This window comes from Alnus glutinosa, chromosome 3 (assembly GCF_958979055.1).
Source record: "Alnus glutinosa chromosome 3, dhAlnGlut1.1, whole genome shotgun sequence".
Lineage (NCBI taxonomy): Eukaryota > Viridiplantae > Streptophyta > Magnoliopsida > Fagales > Betulaceae > Alnus > Alnus glutinosa.
In genome coordinates this window covers 17,819,288-17,834,315 of record NC_084888.1, presented here as the reverse complement: position 1 = coordinate 17,834,315, position 15,028 = coordinate 17,819,288, and the positions used below count along the sequence as shown (strand labels likewise).

Here is a 15,028-nt window from a genome sequence, read left to right as displayed (position 1 = left end):
ACTCGCTTTTGAATCCACAATCAAATTAAAACCTACCCAAGAAAGCCAAGAATCAAGTCAAGAGAATCTAGACCCGTTGAAATCCCGTTCCAAGAACCTAGAATCAAATCAAGAAGATCGATCTAGACCCGTTGAAATCTTGTCCAAGAACCTAGATTTGGTGCACGCCACAAAGGTTTTGCCTTTGATAAGTTCATAGTTAAATCAAGAACTAGTAGAGAAAATTGAAAAGTTTTCTATGAAGAAAAACTTCATTCAAATTCAACTCTTCTAGCAAATGCGGCTACAAGTCCTTTTAAAACCTCTCCATGAAACCCTAAACCTACTAAGGCTTGCATCAATTAAAAGACATGGGCTGAACATCTTCAAGCCCAAAACAACCTAAACTAAAAGCCTATAGCAAATAAAAGAAGGCCACTTAATGAATTAAAAAGGCCCAAATACCTACAACCATAGAAACATAAAAATAGGCCCACAAGCCTATACTTAATGAAATAAAGAGTCCACTAAATCACATGGATTAAAGTTGGTTCTTCTTCTTTCAAGCCCAACTTGAATGGTGGGGTCTTGTTTGATAAATTTACAAACTCAGCCCAAGTGGATTGCACCAATCCTTGCATTGCTTCCTTGATCTTCTTAACTCTTGACATTGTGATTGGCCCATCTGGAACTTGCAAGGGATCTTTAAGATTCGGCCCACCATTCCCATCACACACGGTTAAATTATAAGTCTTTTTATTTTTCAAATTGCGAGATAATGAAATAATGAAAGCATGCATATAAAATCGGTGAAGGCTAAATTGCATCGTATGACATGGTACATTGTCTCGTGCGAAAAAAAACAGTCATGGGCTTACTATTATACAGGTTGTTCTTTATGGTCAAAAGTTTATAGTGCGTTATGATGGGCCTTGGATCCAATAGTTGTTTTGTGACTGGCGCACCATACTTGAATGGAGGTCACGGTTACGGCTTTGATAGTAGTGTGGGCGACCCGAGGTCTGACTCTGTCGGGCTGCTAGTCTATGACGGTATTTTTGTACATATCCAGGGCATCGGTGTTGTATTACAGGTCCCTCGGGACAGCGCCAACCCTATTGGGAAGGGGTTAATATCCTAGGTAGACCATATGGAATTGAACTATGACATGAACTATGACATGATACTCTTGTTATAAGCATATATACATTATATCTATATTTCACACATCATCATCTTGTACAATGAAATAATATTCCTTTGCATGTGATTTAAACTTAAAATGAGTTCAAGATATGATAACTTGTGTATCATGCGAATTAATACTTACTAAGTCATGGACTTACACTTGTTTCTTTCCACCTATGAAACATGTATTGTTTTATAGATAGTTTTTGTGATGACGGGTTAGGAGCAGCATTTGGTCCTGGTTGAGTGAGTGCTTAGGATCATTTTTGAGGAGTTGGATACCATTTGGCTGGTGCGGATGTGGAGAGGACCTAGTGAATCCCATCGAGATAAGATAGATATCATCCTTATCTTTTATCTTCTTAAGTGTAGGATTTGACTCTTGATGTCGGTGACTCTTAGGCCTTTAGTTATGGATCTGTATTATTTTGATGAATGATCTTTTGACTGTACTTTGGAAGCTACAACTATTTATGGTGATGTGATTGTGGATTTTAGAATGCTATCTCAATTCCTTTAAGTGAAAATCTTCCGCTATAGACTTTCTTCGAAGAGGATGAGATCCATGTGGTCTTGTTCTTGCTTAGACTAAGGCTGGGAGACGAACCATGAAGTTAACTCCTAGTTAGTTAGTTTCACTGGGGCGTTACAGATTATGACCATGAGTGTGGACTCACAAACTATTCTCAAATCAATAGAATAGATATAAGCATAGTCTTGAGAAAACTAAATATTCTCACTTGAATATTTCTCCCGATCCTCTTTGCATGTTCTTGTGCCTTTCACAAAAATATTTGTGAGACTTGAGTCTCGCATTTTTTCAACTTATGAGTCAGTGAATTCTATTAATCACTGAATTGGTGAATTATGCTTCATTATATTCCTCTATTTATACACTTGGATTTACAATCATGATTGGGATATGACATAAACCGGAGTTGTAATAGAATTAGGACTGGAGTCATGGATGAACCAAGATTGCTAATCCTATCCTATAGGTGCACGGCCAAGGGGAGAAAATTACGCCCCTTGCCTCTGCACCACACAACGATGGGGAGAAAAATTCTACCCATGCGCCTAGGGCTAAGGTTTTAATCCTCACCCACTACTACACACTCTTAAGCATGAGCTTAGGTTTTATCTCTTAAGTCCAATACTCCTTTTAACTCCATTTAAGCCTTTTGGAATAAATTCCTAAATCCCAAAGCTCTTTAATTACTTAAGCTCTTAGAAAATAAATTCCTAAGCTCAATCATCTCTAAGTAATAAGCCACTTATGAATTTTATTCCTTTGGCCCATGTTTCATCAAATAAAGCAATTCAAATAAATAAATGTATAACTGAGGCCCAAATCAAATGGTCAATTTACATCAGCTCAAAGAGGGACCTAAAAGGAAAAATACAATTAGCTTCAATAGGCACACAACACTATTAATCACAATTGATTCCACTAAACAAAGTGACTGCATTCTAATTTGTATTTTTAAATTAAAGAATTAATCCATGTGACGTACTTATTTATTACATATTACCCATTCATGGAATCATTTTGTAGTTGAACCAAATTCAATACATTGTAACTTTGTTCACTACCTCTTTTCTTTTATAACCTTATTTAATTATATGATATATCATTTTTGTACCCTGTGAGATTTCATCTCACCTTGCACAAAATAAAGTTTCAGTAAATACCACTAAAACACTCAGGCCCAAGCTTTATGATAATCATTCTCATTAAATCTACATCAAAGGGAATATTCCTTATCACTTTATTCCATGATAAAGGTTTGATTCCTTCTTGAAGAAGATGTTCCTACAATGCTACATGTGATCACCCAATGCAAAGATATGTTGACCATTGATTGATCTCATTCTCATACATCAAAGTGACCTACACTTTACATCTGAGTTCACAATCTTCTCAGGATTTAGAGGAAGGTATAAGTTGTCATGCACGTACATCATTCTTTATCACAGTTTTGAAAGAATGATAACTGACATAGTTCGTTCCATGCATAGCACTACATTGCTCTTATACCAACATATCAACTAAAAGCCCTACCTGCTTCTCTTAATCAAGAATAGATTGTTGAGGTTGACATGTTATAGTCTAGATTGATTTCCTAGTTCCATTTACGACTATGAACAATCTTTTATAAGTAACAAGGACCTATAACTATGATTTTCTGTGCGATAATCTCATTATTCACACCATAGTCAAATATAGTGTAACTTAGGGACCTTACATGTATATAATATGAAAATATTCAAACATATATGTACATGGAAAACATTAATGCATATTTTCATTGTTCAATATTGTACAATTATAGAAAAGCATCATCAATGTAAAAGGAGTTTTGGACACAAGTTCCAACATACAACCCCTATAAATTTACCAAGACCATCCGTAGAACGACACTCTCATCACGAGTCTTTGCTCCAACTCTCCGCTGGCCAATTTTTACTGAGTGAACTCCTTATTGATCCCCACTGGTAGACTAATGTTATTTTCTTCAACTCTACAGTCACAACACCATGTTGGCTTCAACAAACCCTTCAAGCTCTCCATATGATGTGAGTAAAGCTAAAGCAACAGTAGTATTTATATCATTTGTAGGTGTGGCTAATTCCCCATGAGGTAACTGTATGATTTTCCAAGGAAAGAGCACCTAACCAATTTGAAACAAAAATAATTAGAAACAAAGTTCCAATAAAGGAAACCCATGGACCATATTCTTCTCCAATCTGAGTTTTGCTCATGTCTCAAATGAATTTAAGGACATATTCGAAGAAATTCTGACTGTCAGTAGGAATTGTTTGTGGATTATGAACAGCTATAATGGTTGAACCTAATAAGGTAGCAATTACAACCCAAAAAGTAATAAGTACTTGGGCATGGACTTAAAAACCTCCTATTTGTCAATAGAAATGTTCGCTGACTTCCACACCAGATATATTGTATCCTCTTGGAGTATCTTCTTAAGAGACTTGTCTAGTATCACTCAACATCCATTGCACCGAGCTAGAATTGAAAAGTTTTGGATTTTCGTAGGAAATAAGGATGTTTAAATTCTAAGAGAGTTTTAGGGCTTCCGTAAAGGGGTAAATGGTAATTAGTGGGCATAATTTATTGTAGACAGTCACGTGATATGGCTGAACGTATAAGCAAGGGATATAAGTGAAAAGTGGTAAGTAAAGCTTCCCACCAACAACGTAATTGATTTTATGATGAATTGCATAGTTTTGTTTTTTTCTTTTTTTTCTTTTTTTTTTACCGTGAATTCATTATATGATTTCATTTTGATTTACATATTTGACGAGAAAAGGAATTTAAATAAATTTTTTCACAAGGAAAGTATAAAGCATTTGAAATGAAATGAAAGATCTATTTTCAATGAATAAGTTTTATAAAAGGTTTTAAGTAATGAACAATTGTTAGGTGGAGAAGTGCGTTATGTGGTCTTGAGTATATCAATAATAAAATAGTCACTCGCAATAGGACGAATCTTTGTAGGATAGGTCTATGTGAGAGTGTCAAACCTCAAGGATTGTTGGTTGTTGTTAAGTTACTAAAATTAACTCTAATATAATTCAGAGAAGATGTGTGAGTTTTCCTTTTCAATTGAAAGTAAATAAAAACATAATTGGAAGTGTAAAATAATCAGGAGAAGTTTAGGGAATTGATCTCACCTCTAATCTCATCATAATGTTTAACATGAGAATTTCACGTATATGAATATTATGACTCGTGTGTGTGTCAAGCACCCAATGATGTCGTCAAAAAAATTCTTTTATTAAGAAATAAGCATAGTTCATCTTTCGACAATGTATGAATGTTTTACCTAAACTATGGTGTAGAATAATTCATTATTCCTAGGCATGGCCAATCAAATATCCTAATTAGCTTACACATAATCAAGGGATAAGCATTACTCATCTTTCAGCAAGCATAAATTGATTTACTTAAATTAAACTAACTAGGATGTAAATTAATTTATTCTTCCTGGGCATAGCCTATCAAACCCTCTTAATTTTGTATCCATTAATACCATTGTAAAACCATCATTCACATAATCACAGAAAATATGAACGTTGAGTTCAATCAAGATAAATAATTTTCTAAGACAAGATAAAAGATTTATCAAAATCGAATATAAACATTAGAACAATCTCAAAATTAAACAACCAATATTCATGTTCATAAAATTTCCAAGAGAAAAAACATTTATAAAAACTTCGAAAGGGCTACATCAATACCCTGCAGAAGATTTAGCCGCTCATGGAGATGCTGGAAATGATCTTTGTTGGACAGAAATCCATCCCAAATCGCAACTAGAAAATCTTTACTTTTTCTCCAAAACCCTAGCCTCTATTGATTTATATTCTTTAATGTAAACTAATCTCTACATCCTTTAATTTAGATGAGTCTAAGGTATTTATAGAGAGTACAAGTGAAAGAATTCATGGATTTGTACATATCAGAACATCTAATGCAATTAGAAATCATAGAACAATTCCTAATTGAATTGGGTGTCTTGCTGTCAACTTTGTCGCACGATTGCGCTCAAGCCAAGGTTGAGCTCGAGCCTAGTTCTTTCTATGCTCGAGCCCAATGTGATGGTTTCTTGTGCATGCATGTCTTTTGGCTGCACTCTAGCTTTTGATGTGCGCTCGAGCCTTATGGTCTGATGTGCTCGAATGTATCTGAACTGCGCTGGAGCATGTAGCCTTAGTGAATGTTGGATTTGGCTTTTGTTGAATTTTTCCTTTAAGTCCGAAAGATTACTTGCGTTTTTCCCTTGGTTCCTGAGAGTGCTATTAACATATACACAATGCAAACATCATATCACAATAAAACTAATAGGCTAATATTTGCGAGCTAAGGGGCTTGAATATGCAATATTCAATGCTCATCAGTACATCTAATGACCAGTGTCAAGTGAGGGACTACACTTAATGGACCAGTGTTAGGCGAGGGATTATGCTTAACGACCTAATGTTAAGTGGGAGAGTATGCTTAGTGACCTAGTGTCAAGTGAGAGAGTACACTTAACGATCTAGTGTTACATGAGGGAGTATGCCTAACAACCTAGTGTTAAATGGGTGAGTATGCTTCGTGAAATCATAATTTGAAAAAGTAGAGAAAAAGTTCAGCTACAGATATGTTTCAGCATTACAGATTTTGAATATGTATTGTACTATAAGCACGCTATGATTTCAATAAATGCTAATCATTATTATCTACTAGAAAATGAATTGAATTGTATGCATACATTATGTTTTTATACCATATTGGAAAAGAAAATGCTAAATATTTCAAATTTTAGAATTTACTATGAAAGAAAAAGCCTCTCTCTCAATTTGACATTAAAAAATGAGTTTTGCACTGATGTTTTTGCAAAAGCGCATTGTTGAGATGATTTTCTAAAAACAATGCATTTGTTATGAAAAATAAGTTAATCCTGATTTTAAAAATCAGCTTGTATTATTTGATTTTGAAGTAAAATAGGGGCTCACGTCACACATAATATTGATGAGATGTTTTGCTTACTAAGTTATCGACTCACCATTTTCGCTAGTAAAATTATTTGATTTTAGAGTTTTAGTAGTAGAAGGTGAGGAGGAGCCCGATAGTTACTATGATGACTACTATCATTAGGATTTGAGGAGGGTCGAGATTTTAGGTTTAGTTTTGAGGTCTAAGATTTTTTGTGGAGGACTAGTCGATCAGGCTCAGACCTTGTGTATGTATAAACATTTGATAACGTATAGTATAGGATAACGATGATATGTATATTTATCAAAACATGGTTATCAGTTAATGAACTTATCTTTTTTCTCTTGTGTTTCTATTTTTAGTCTGTGGTTTCAAAAAAAAAAATTATATGGCAAATTCCGCTGCATTAATATATGACGTAATATTAATAGCGCTACGTGTATTATTTGTCAACTAGTTAACCATAATTTTCCACAAAGAGAATTTGGAAAAATATTGCATTATTTTAATCCGCCCTAGTTCAAAGAACATGATAACTGGATGGAATACAACATTTCAGAAGATGTTGCGTATTGCCTATATTGTTATCTCTTCACACCAGACACTAGAGATCAACCATAAGGAGACTCATTTGTTATTGAAGGATTTAGAACTAGAAAAAGAAAGAAAAGTTATAAAATCATGTGGAGGCTCACAATAGTATACATAAAAAGCTTGATGAAAATGTGATGCTTTGTTAAACAAAAAACAAAGCATCTTAACATTTTTTGACAGGCAATCAGATCAGGAGAAAAAGGGAAAATAAAACTCTTTTGAATGCATCAATTGATTGTATTTGCTTTTGAAGCAACAAGGACTCTTGTAATCAAGGAAATTTTCTTTTATTATTGTAGTTTCTTGCAAAACATAATGAAGAAATTCACAAGATAGTTTTAGAAAATGCTCCTTAAAATCATGGAAAAACCACACCAGACATTCAAAATGAAATAGCTAATTCTGCACCAGTTGAAACTTTAAATCCCATTGTTAAAGAGCTTGGAAACTCATTGTTTGCTATCATAGTTAATGAATCTCGTGCTGTATCTGTTAAAGATCAATTGTCAATTGCTTTTTAGGCATTACACTTGTTAGCAACACCACAACTGTAGTATTAAAGATGGTAATTGAGCTAGCGCATAATAAGCATGGGCTAAATATTAGCCTGCATTGGAGGGGGGGGGGGGGGGGGGGGGGGGGGGGGGGGGGGGGCGGTAAAGATCTGATGGAGCTAGCAATATGCGAGGTGAGTTGAATGAATTTAGAACACTTTTTTGAAAGATAATTTGTCTATCTATTTTGTTCATTGCTTGGTACATCGACTTCAACTAACATTAGTTATTGTTGCAAAAGATCACAACCAAATTGCAACTTGTTTTAACTTGATTAGTAGTGTTTTTAATGATGTTGGAGCATCATCACGCAAACACTATGACATACTTCTTGAAAAACAAATTGCCGAAGTTTTGGAAGCACTACGAAATAATTAAATTTCTACTAGTCGTTGCTTAAATCAAGAAATGTATCTAAAGAGACTTGGAGATATGCTTTCACATGCTCTCAGCTCTCTACTGTCATTAAAGTGATTGAAAGTATTGTGAAAGATGGTTTATATTTTGAACAAAGAGTAGAAGAAAACATATTAATTAATTCGCTCCAAACTTTTGAATTTGCTTTCAATTTATATTTGATGAAAAGTATTTTGGGGATTAGATAGGATTATCTCAAGCATGACAATGAAAAAAATCAAGATATTGTGAATGCAATAAAGTTGGTCGAATTTGCAAAGCAAGATTTACAATCATTTCTCAAAACTCTTTATTTGAATAAGTTAATGTATTTTGTGCTAAAATTGCATGTCATTGTTCCCAAGATGGATAATCTATACCAACTGCGGTTGCAACAAAAGCTTAAAGCATGAACAATTAACATCATAATCATTTTGACCTTTCTTCTACTGTTATAGATATGCAACTATAGGAACTTAACATTCGTGTTGATTAGGTAATTTTGAATTATTACTTTTTGTTGTGTGCTTGAGTCGAGATGATCACTCATTTGCTGCTTTAACAAAGAAAAATTAATTCTTCTTGCTCACTTTTATCTAAATGATTTTTTAACAGTTCAACTTATCACCTTGGATAACTAACTTGAAACATACATCCTTAACATACGTGCTAGTAAAGAGTTTGCATTAGTTTAAGGGGTTAGACAGCTAGCTAAGAAAATGGTAAAATTGGAAAAGAATATTATATATTATTAATTTATTCATATGTGATATTGTTGTTAATTCTGTCAGTTGTGACACCTACAATTAGAAGAGTTTTTTCAACAATGAATATTGTTAAAAAACAATTTATGCAACCGAATGAAAGATCAATGTACGAATTATTGTTTGGCTATGTATGTTAAAAAGTATTTATTCAAGACTATCGGCAATGAAGATCTAAAAACTCATGTTTGGAGCAAAAAGAAACAGGGTTGGGCTGCTGCACTTGTGGCGTTGGTAAGCGAGGACATACTCTCCCCAACACCAAAGAATTCGTAAATGTTGTGAGATTCCTATATTTCAACTTCCAGTTATCTAAATTAAAGGCTATCTTAACCACATGCTGTGGCGAGAACGGCTAACTTGTCACAGCCAATGGTGCTAATAAGTACTTGTAACTCGCTCAAGAGGGTCACCAAAGTAGTTGAAGATAGCGGTGAGAACATTCATGATGAATTACAAAACGCTTAGACTACATTATCTCCTGCTCTGAAGTAGTGCCATTTCTTCCCCTCAGAAACTGAGACACACATGTGCTGGTTGATTGAGAGCCCTCCATCAACATGTAAACACAAAACAAGCAGAGTCCTGTCTCAAGAAGAAACAAGAAATTGAATAAGAGTTGCTGACATTTCACTCTACATTTAAAGATAAAGAAAAGCATTGAGATCTATTATGTATATATTTGGACAAGACTAAAATGGAAGACAATCCCCAATAAATGAACTTTCATATTTTAAGCCTGCTGTAATAGTTTCTCAACTGACGATTCTTCTTGGAAGAGGTTGTTTTTGGGGCCCCAGTAAAGACGTGGGAAATTGGCTGCAAAGTGGTGCTGTGAGTGCTTTGTTTTGAGGGGTGAAAAACAGGGCATTACAGGGGGCTCGTAATGCCATCTTTGTCATGGGGAGAGGAGTTGTGTGTCTAACGTGTCCTCTGTATTTTGCATGAAATGTGTGATGGTGTTCTGTTAGGGGTTAAGCGAAGTGGGGGGATGAGTGTAGGGCAGAAAAAGAAAGTAATCAGCATTGTTTGTGGCATTTTCCAGCATTAAGTTGTTTAGTAAGATTCTCTTCCATTTACTCAACTTCCTATTCAGTTTTGTGCCAACAGGGCTTCAAAATTTGTCTCCAAACCTACTCAAGTAATATCACATATCATAAAGTCTTTAATTGTCATGTTAAATACGAAGGGGGCATCCCATTCATTACAGCACGATAGGCAAAATGCTTAAAGCTAACCCAAACAGCTAGACATGGAAACTACAACAACATTAGAGAAGCCTTCAGCATTATCAGATAACTATATTAGAAACAGGGAGTATTTCATAAATGGTGAAATCTAAGTATAATTCCTACCTGATACAGGCCCTCCACAAGTAATTTCAATTGGCTATGTATCAATGTTCATCTAGGACAGAGTAATTGTTGTTGCGTATTGTGTCTAATTTCTACCATTATTTACTATGTACATGCCTTACCATGACAATTACCAAAGTGTATGCACAGTATATGAAGGCAATATGGATGCAATAAGAATAGCAAGCCTACATCTTGGAAGCTGCCTCCAAAATACTAGAAACACCGATTCTTCCCTTCAATACTTGGTTCCCAGTAATAGAGTAAAATACTCTTCTTGAATCATGAAACATGGTAATAAAATGTATCAAAACCATTTAGAAACCATTTACAAATCCAGGCTATGCCAACCCCCACTCAGGTTTCCAATGTCAAACCAAAACCTAAAAATTATCTAATGGACCATTTGGGTAAACCCTGCCAAACTCGACCAAGTCACCCCCAACAATCATCTCAGCTTACACTATTTAATTTACCCAATGCCAAAAGGTAGTCAGCAAGTTCTACTATCAAGGCATTTATTGGTAATAAGAACAGGTTCTAAGATCTGTCTACCTTGAATGAACGCATTTTGTGACTTAAAAATAATCTTTTTCAACACCATCTTAAGCCTGTTTGCTTGCTAGAATCTTACCAATAATTTTGTAAATGCCACCCACTAGACTGATCGGGCGAAAATCCTTGGAGTCAACAATCCCTGGAATCTTTGGAATGAGGGCGATGAACATAACATTTAGGCTTCTCTCAAACTTACCTCTAGCATGGAAGTCACGAAAGACCTTCATGATGTTCTCTTTTAAAACAACCCAAGATTGGAAAAACGTCATAGACTAACCGTCAAGGAGAGACGCCTTGTCACCATTCATAGAGCTTTCACTACATCCAACAACTCCCCTTCCTCAACATTTCTCTCCAACCAACTAGCCTCAACCTCATCAATAGGATCAAAAGAAAAACTATCCGACAAAGGCCTCTAACTGAACTGCTCAATGTACAACTTTTTATAAAACTGAAAAATGTGCTCGTTGATCTCCAACCAGTTGGTAGAAATTGTACAATCAATCAACAAGGAGTCAATGGAGATCTGATGAGTCCCAGTCAGAGAGAAGGATACTAAACAAGTATTTCATTGAAATAGAAAGAGAATACATATAGAACACCACTTCGGGTGCGAGTTCAACCACAAGACAACTCCAATTCGGGTAGGAGCTAAACCACTAGATTTACAAAATACACAACCACTACTACTACCACTAACCCATATTAAAGACCAATACTAACATGACATACATTGCATGATACACACACATTCCACGTTATCCATGTGGGTAACTCATCCACCATGAAGGCATGAAGGCACCACATTCCACACAGTAGCATTTCGAGTGGTGTGTGTAGGCGTGTCCCACTAGGGATCTGCTCCAGCTAGTCGTCTCTGAGTGTGACAAGTGGAGGTGCTCCGGGATATCGTCGTCTTGGTGTGTCTGTCTTTTGGCTCTGATATTTTTTCATTCCTTTCTTTCTCGGTCTCTCTGTTATGGCTTCGAGAGCTGCACGAGCTTCATCTGCTATGGTTCAGCTAGTAATGGAGCGCCGCTTCTCTGTGGAAGCTAAAGTCTTCTCCTTTTCAGTGAAGATAGATGAGTTCGAGTTTCACTTGAAGGAAAGGAGGAACGGGTTCATTGGGAATATTTTTTTGGGCATCTATTGTTCTGTTTGGTTTAAGGATACGGTAGAGGAGGCGGTGAAGGATCTAGGGATGGAGGATTTTGTCAAGTCCTTCCGTAAGGATGTGAAAGTTTTGATGGTCCGTGGGGGTGGAAACAAGCTTGGCCGGTACCTTGAGGTGGGTGCGTTCGCTGAGGGAGGTCACAAAGGGGTTATTTGGCTGCCGGAGGGCTGTCAAGGTTGGGGCTGATCCGGAATTGTGTCTGAGCTGCGGCAGTTGCTGGAGTTTCTCGAGGTGAAGGATTGGATGCTAATGCCCGTGGTGTTTGCTTTGGAGGGTAAACAGAAGGAGGTGGTACTCTCGTCTGGTCGCTCTTTCGCGGAAGTCCTACGCTCGATGGCTAGCGATGATGGGGAGGTTGTGGGTATGAGGTCTTTGTTGGTGATCCCTCTCGATCTGCTACTGAAGGAGGCTTTTATGAGTTGGCAAGTGGCGGAGAGGAGGTGAGATCGGTGGTGAATTGTTTTGAGTTTGAGTCTTGGTCCTCTGGGTTGTCAGCGGCAGCAGCTTCCTGCGTAGCAGTGAAGAACAAGCAAGAGACGATAGTGACGAATGGCAGTTTTGTCAATCGTTGCTTGACGAAGCTTCTAGGGCTTTGACGAAGAAGCTTCTGGGTCATTTAGTTTGGTTGGGTTTTAAGCCCAAAAGATTATAGGCTTGGTCGTTTAGTTTGATTGGGTTTTAAGCCCAAAGGATTCTAGGTCAAGGCTAGCAACAAGAAGCCCATTCTCCATCTGAAACCAGTTTGCAAGTCGTCGATTCAAGGGTTCAAGCTCATTTTCAAGTCTTCTCTTCAGCCCAAAGGTCCTAGGCGTGGTCCTTTGGGTTAGGAAGGAGCCCGCAAAGCCGCTGATGAGATTTCTTCACCGAAGGTCTTGATAGAGGAAGGTTTTGGGTCTGACCAGGTGAGCAATGCTTTTTCATCAGGTTCCGGGGGGTGCTTGCATTTTTTCTCCAATGGTAGAATCAGTGATGGGGTTGCTAAAGGTTGAGTCTGAGGTTTTTTCGGAGGTTCACCGAGATAGGCTTGACCTGGTGAGCATTGGTCCTAATTTTTTGGCACCTCAGCCCAGTTCCATCGTGTTGCTTGCTCTAGATTCAGTCAAGTCAGAGTGGTCTTCTCCGGCTACGGTAAGTTCCGTGATTGGGTCTGTTGCTTTTGGTGCTTTTCATTTACGGGGAGTTTCTTTGGGTGACAAGGATTCTAGGATGGATTTGGTCCCCCGTTGGATGTGGTGCATAGGCCGCAGTCTGCGTCTCCGACAAGTTCTAATGATGATTGTCTAGTCCCTTCGCTGGACAAGATTCACAGGTCGCAATCTGTTAAGAAGACCCAGACCACGATGAGTGTTGATGTGGGTTTCTCCGGCAGGGTTTTCCAAAGCCAAGGCCCTCTAAGTCTCGGGGATGTTCTTCTCCAGCAATTCCTCACCCCCAATAGTTGTTGAAGGTTTCTTCGGCACAAGTTAGTGATTAAGAGGTTTTTGTAGATGGTCCTCACTTGCCTATAGTGACGGTCGTTTCTCCCTCCTATTTGGGTTGTAGCTCCTCAGGCATTCCCGCCAATGACAAGGGTTGGGTGTCGAATGGTGCGGAGGTCGAGGATCCCTCCTTGGAATTTCAGGATGCCATTGAAGAGGACCTTCTTCGGATTGTAAAGCTTGCACGTCCAAAGAACAAAGGTAGGAGGGAGGTGTTGAATCTAAATTGCTCTGTTAACTACGGTGATGCAAGCGTGTCTTCTCGGCGAGGGAAATGCAAGGCTCACGTGTTGTAGCGTGTATGGTCTATGTGGGTTATGGGTTTTAAGGTCTTAGGGTTGGGGGTTTATTTGGGTTTCTTGTTGTGGGCAGTTTTGATTGTTCCTGTGTATACTTCCTATGTACGTAGGGACACCTTCCTCTTTTTTTAAAAAATTTTACTACTTATAAAAAAAAAAACAATAACAAAAACTTGATCCACCAAGAAATGGAGTAAATAGTTGATGGGTGCTAACTACTTTGTACATGCACACCTTCCCGTGGCAGTTCCTCTCCACTTTGCATGGGCAATTCATGTACAGTTAAGCCAAGTATTTGGGATTAGGGCACCGTGCATGATGTGGCCTATCATACCTCTCCCCTCTTCAGCAAGCACCTTGTCCTCAAGGTGGAAAGTGAGAAATTGATGTTGAAGGTTTGTAACCACCTATCATGCCTCGGCAATGAATTTCTAGGTTGTCTTTCGATAGCTCATGGCTTGCATCAGTGCCTTCATTTTCCTCATTTTCTTCCTCTTCATGTTCTACCAGCATATGCCCATCTTTTTCAATTAGAAAAGCTTGCACCACATTGCATCTCATCATAAGAGATTTTCTTAATTGGAAGTATTGTGATTGCTTAGGTGGTGCTGTTCCTGGAGATGTTGTAATGATAGCTTGAGAGACTTGGGTCGATCTCTGGATGTCTATGTTGACCAATCTTCTCTTGCGTGTTAGCCTCTCATCACGCATTCTCACCAAGTCAATGGTTTCTCTAAGGGTCTGCGGTTTGAACATGCGTACTTCAGCCACAATTTCTTCTTTTAATCCCGCCAGGAATTGAGGCCATCTAACCACACGGTTGGCCAGTTTCTCAAACTCCCTTTGGTAGTCTCTCAAGGATGTATGCTGTTTAATGCGAGCTAAGGCTTCATAAAAAATTTCGCATTCGGTTGGCCCGAAACGATAACCAACTCCTCTTTGAATAACTCCCATGTAATCAGCAAGCGTTCATTCTTTTGACCTCTTTGAAGCCACTGCCACCATTGATTGGCTTCCCCCTCCATGTGGAACGAAGCTAGCGCCACTTTCTGCTTTGGGGCTGTTAGCTAGTACTCAAAGAATTGAGTAACCTGGTTAAGCCACTCTGTCGGATCGTCGCCTGAGAAATGTTGAAATTCCATCTTAAGGTGTTTCACTAGGGGTGTTGTCTAGTGTGACTTTTCTTCTG

The 15,028-nt window shown here is 37.7% G+C and overlaps 1 protein-coding gene across 1 annotated transcript in view; it reads right to left on the bottom strand.

The window, feature by feature from the left end:
* Positions 1-9,107: 9,107 nt before the first annotated feature.
* The window catches only part of LOC133863805 (reticulon-like protein B22), a 32,302-nt gene continuing 26,381 nt past the window's right edge, over positions 9,108-15,028 (bottom strand). The window contains exon 4 of the mRNA XM_062299905.1: positions 9,108-9,560. Within this exon, the coding sequence (XP_062155889.1) occupies positions 9,445-9,560 (116 nt within the window). The 3' untranslated portion in view covers positions 9,108-9,444. The remainder of the gene's footprint in view (positions 9,561-15,028) is intronic.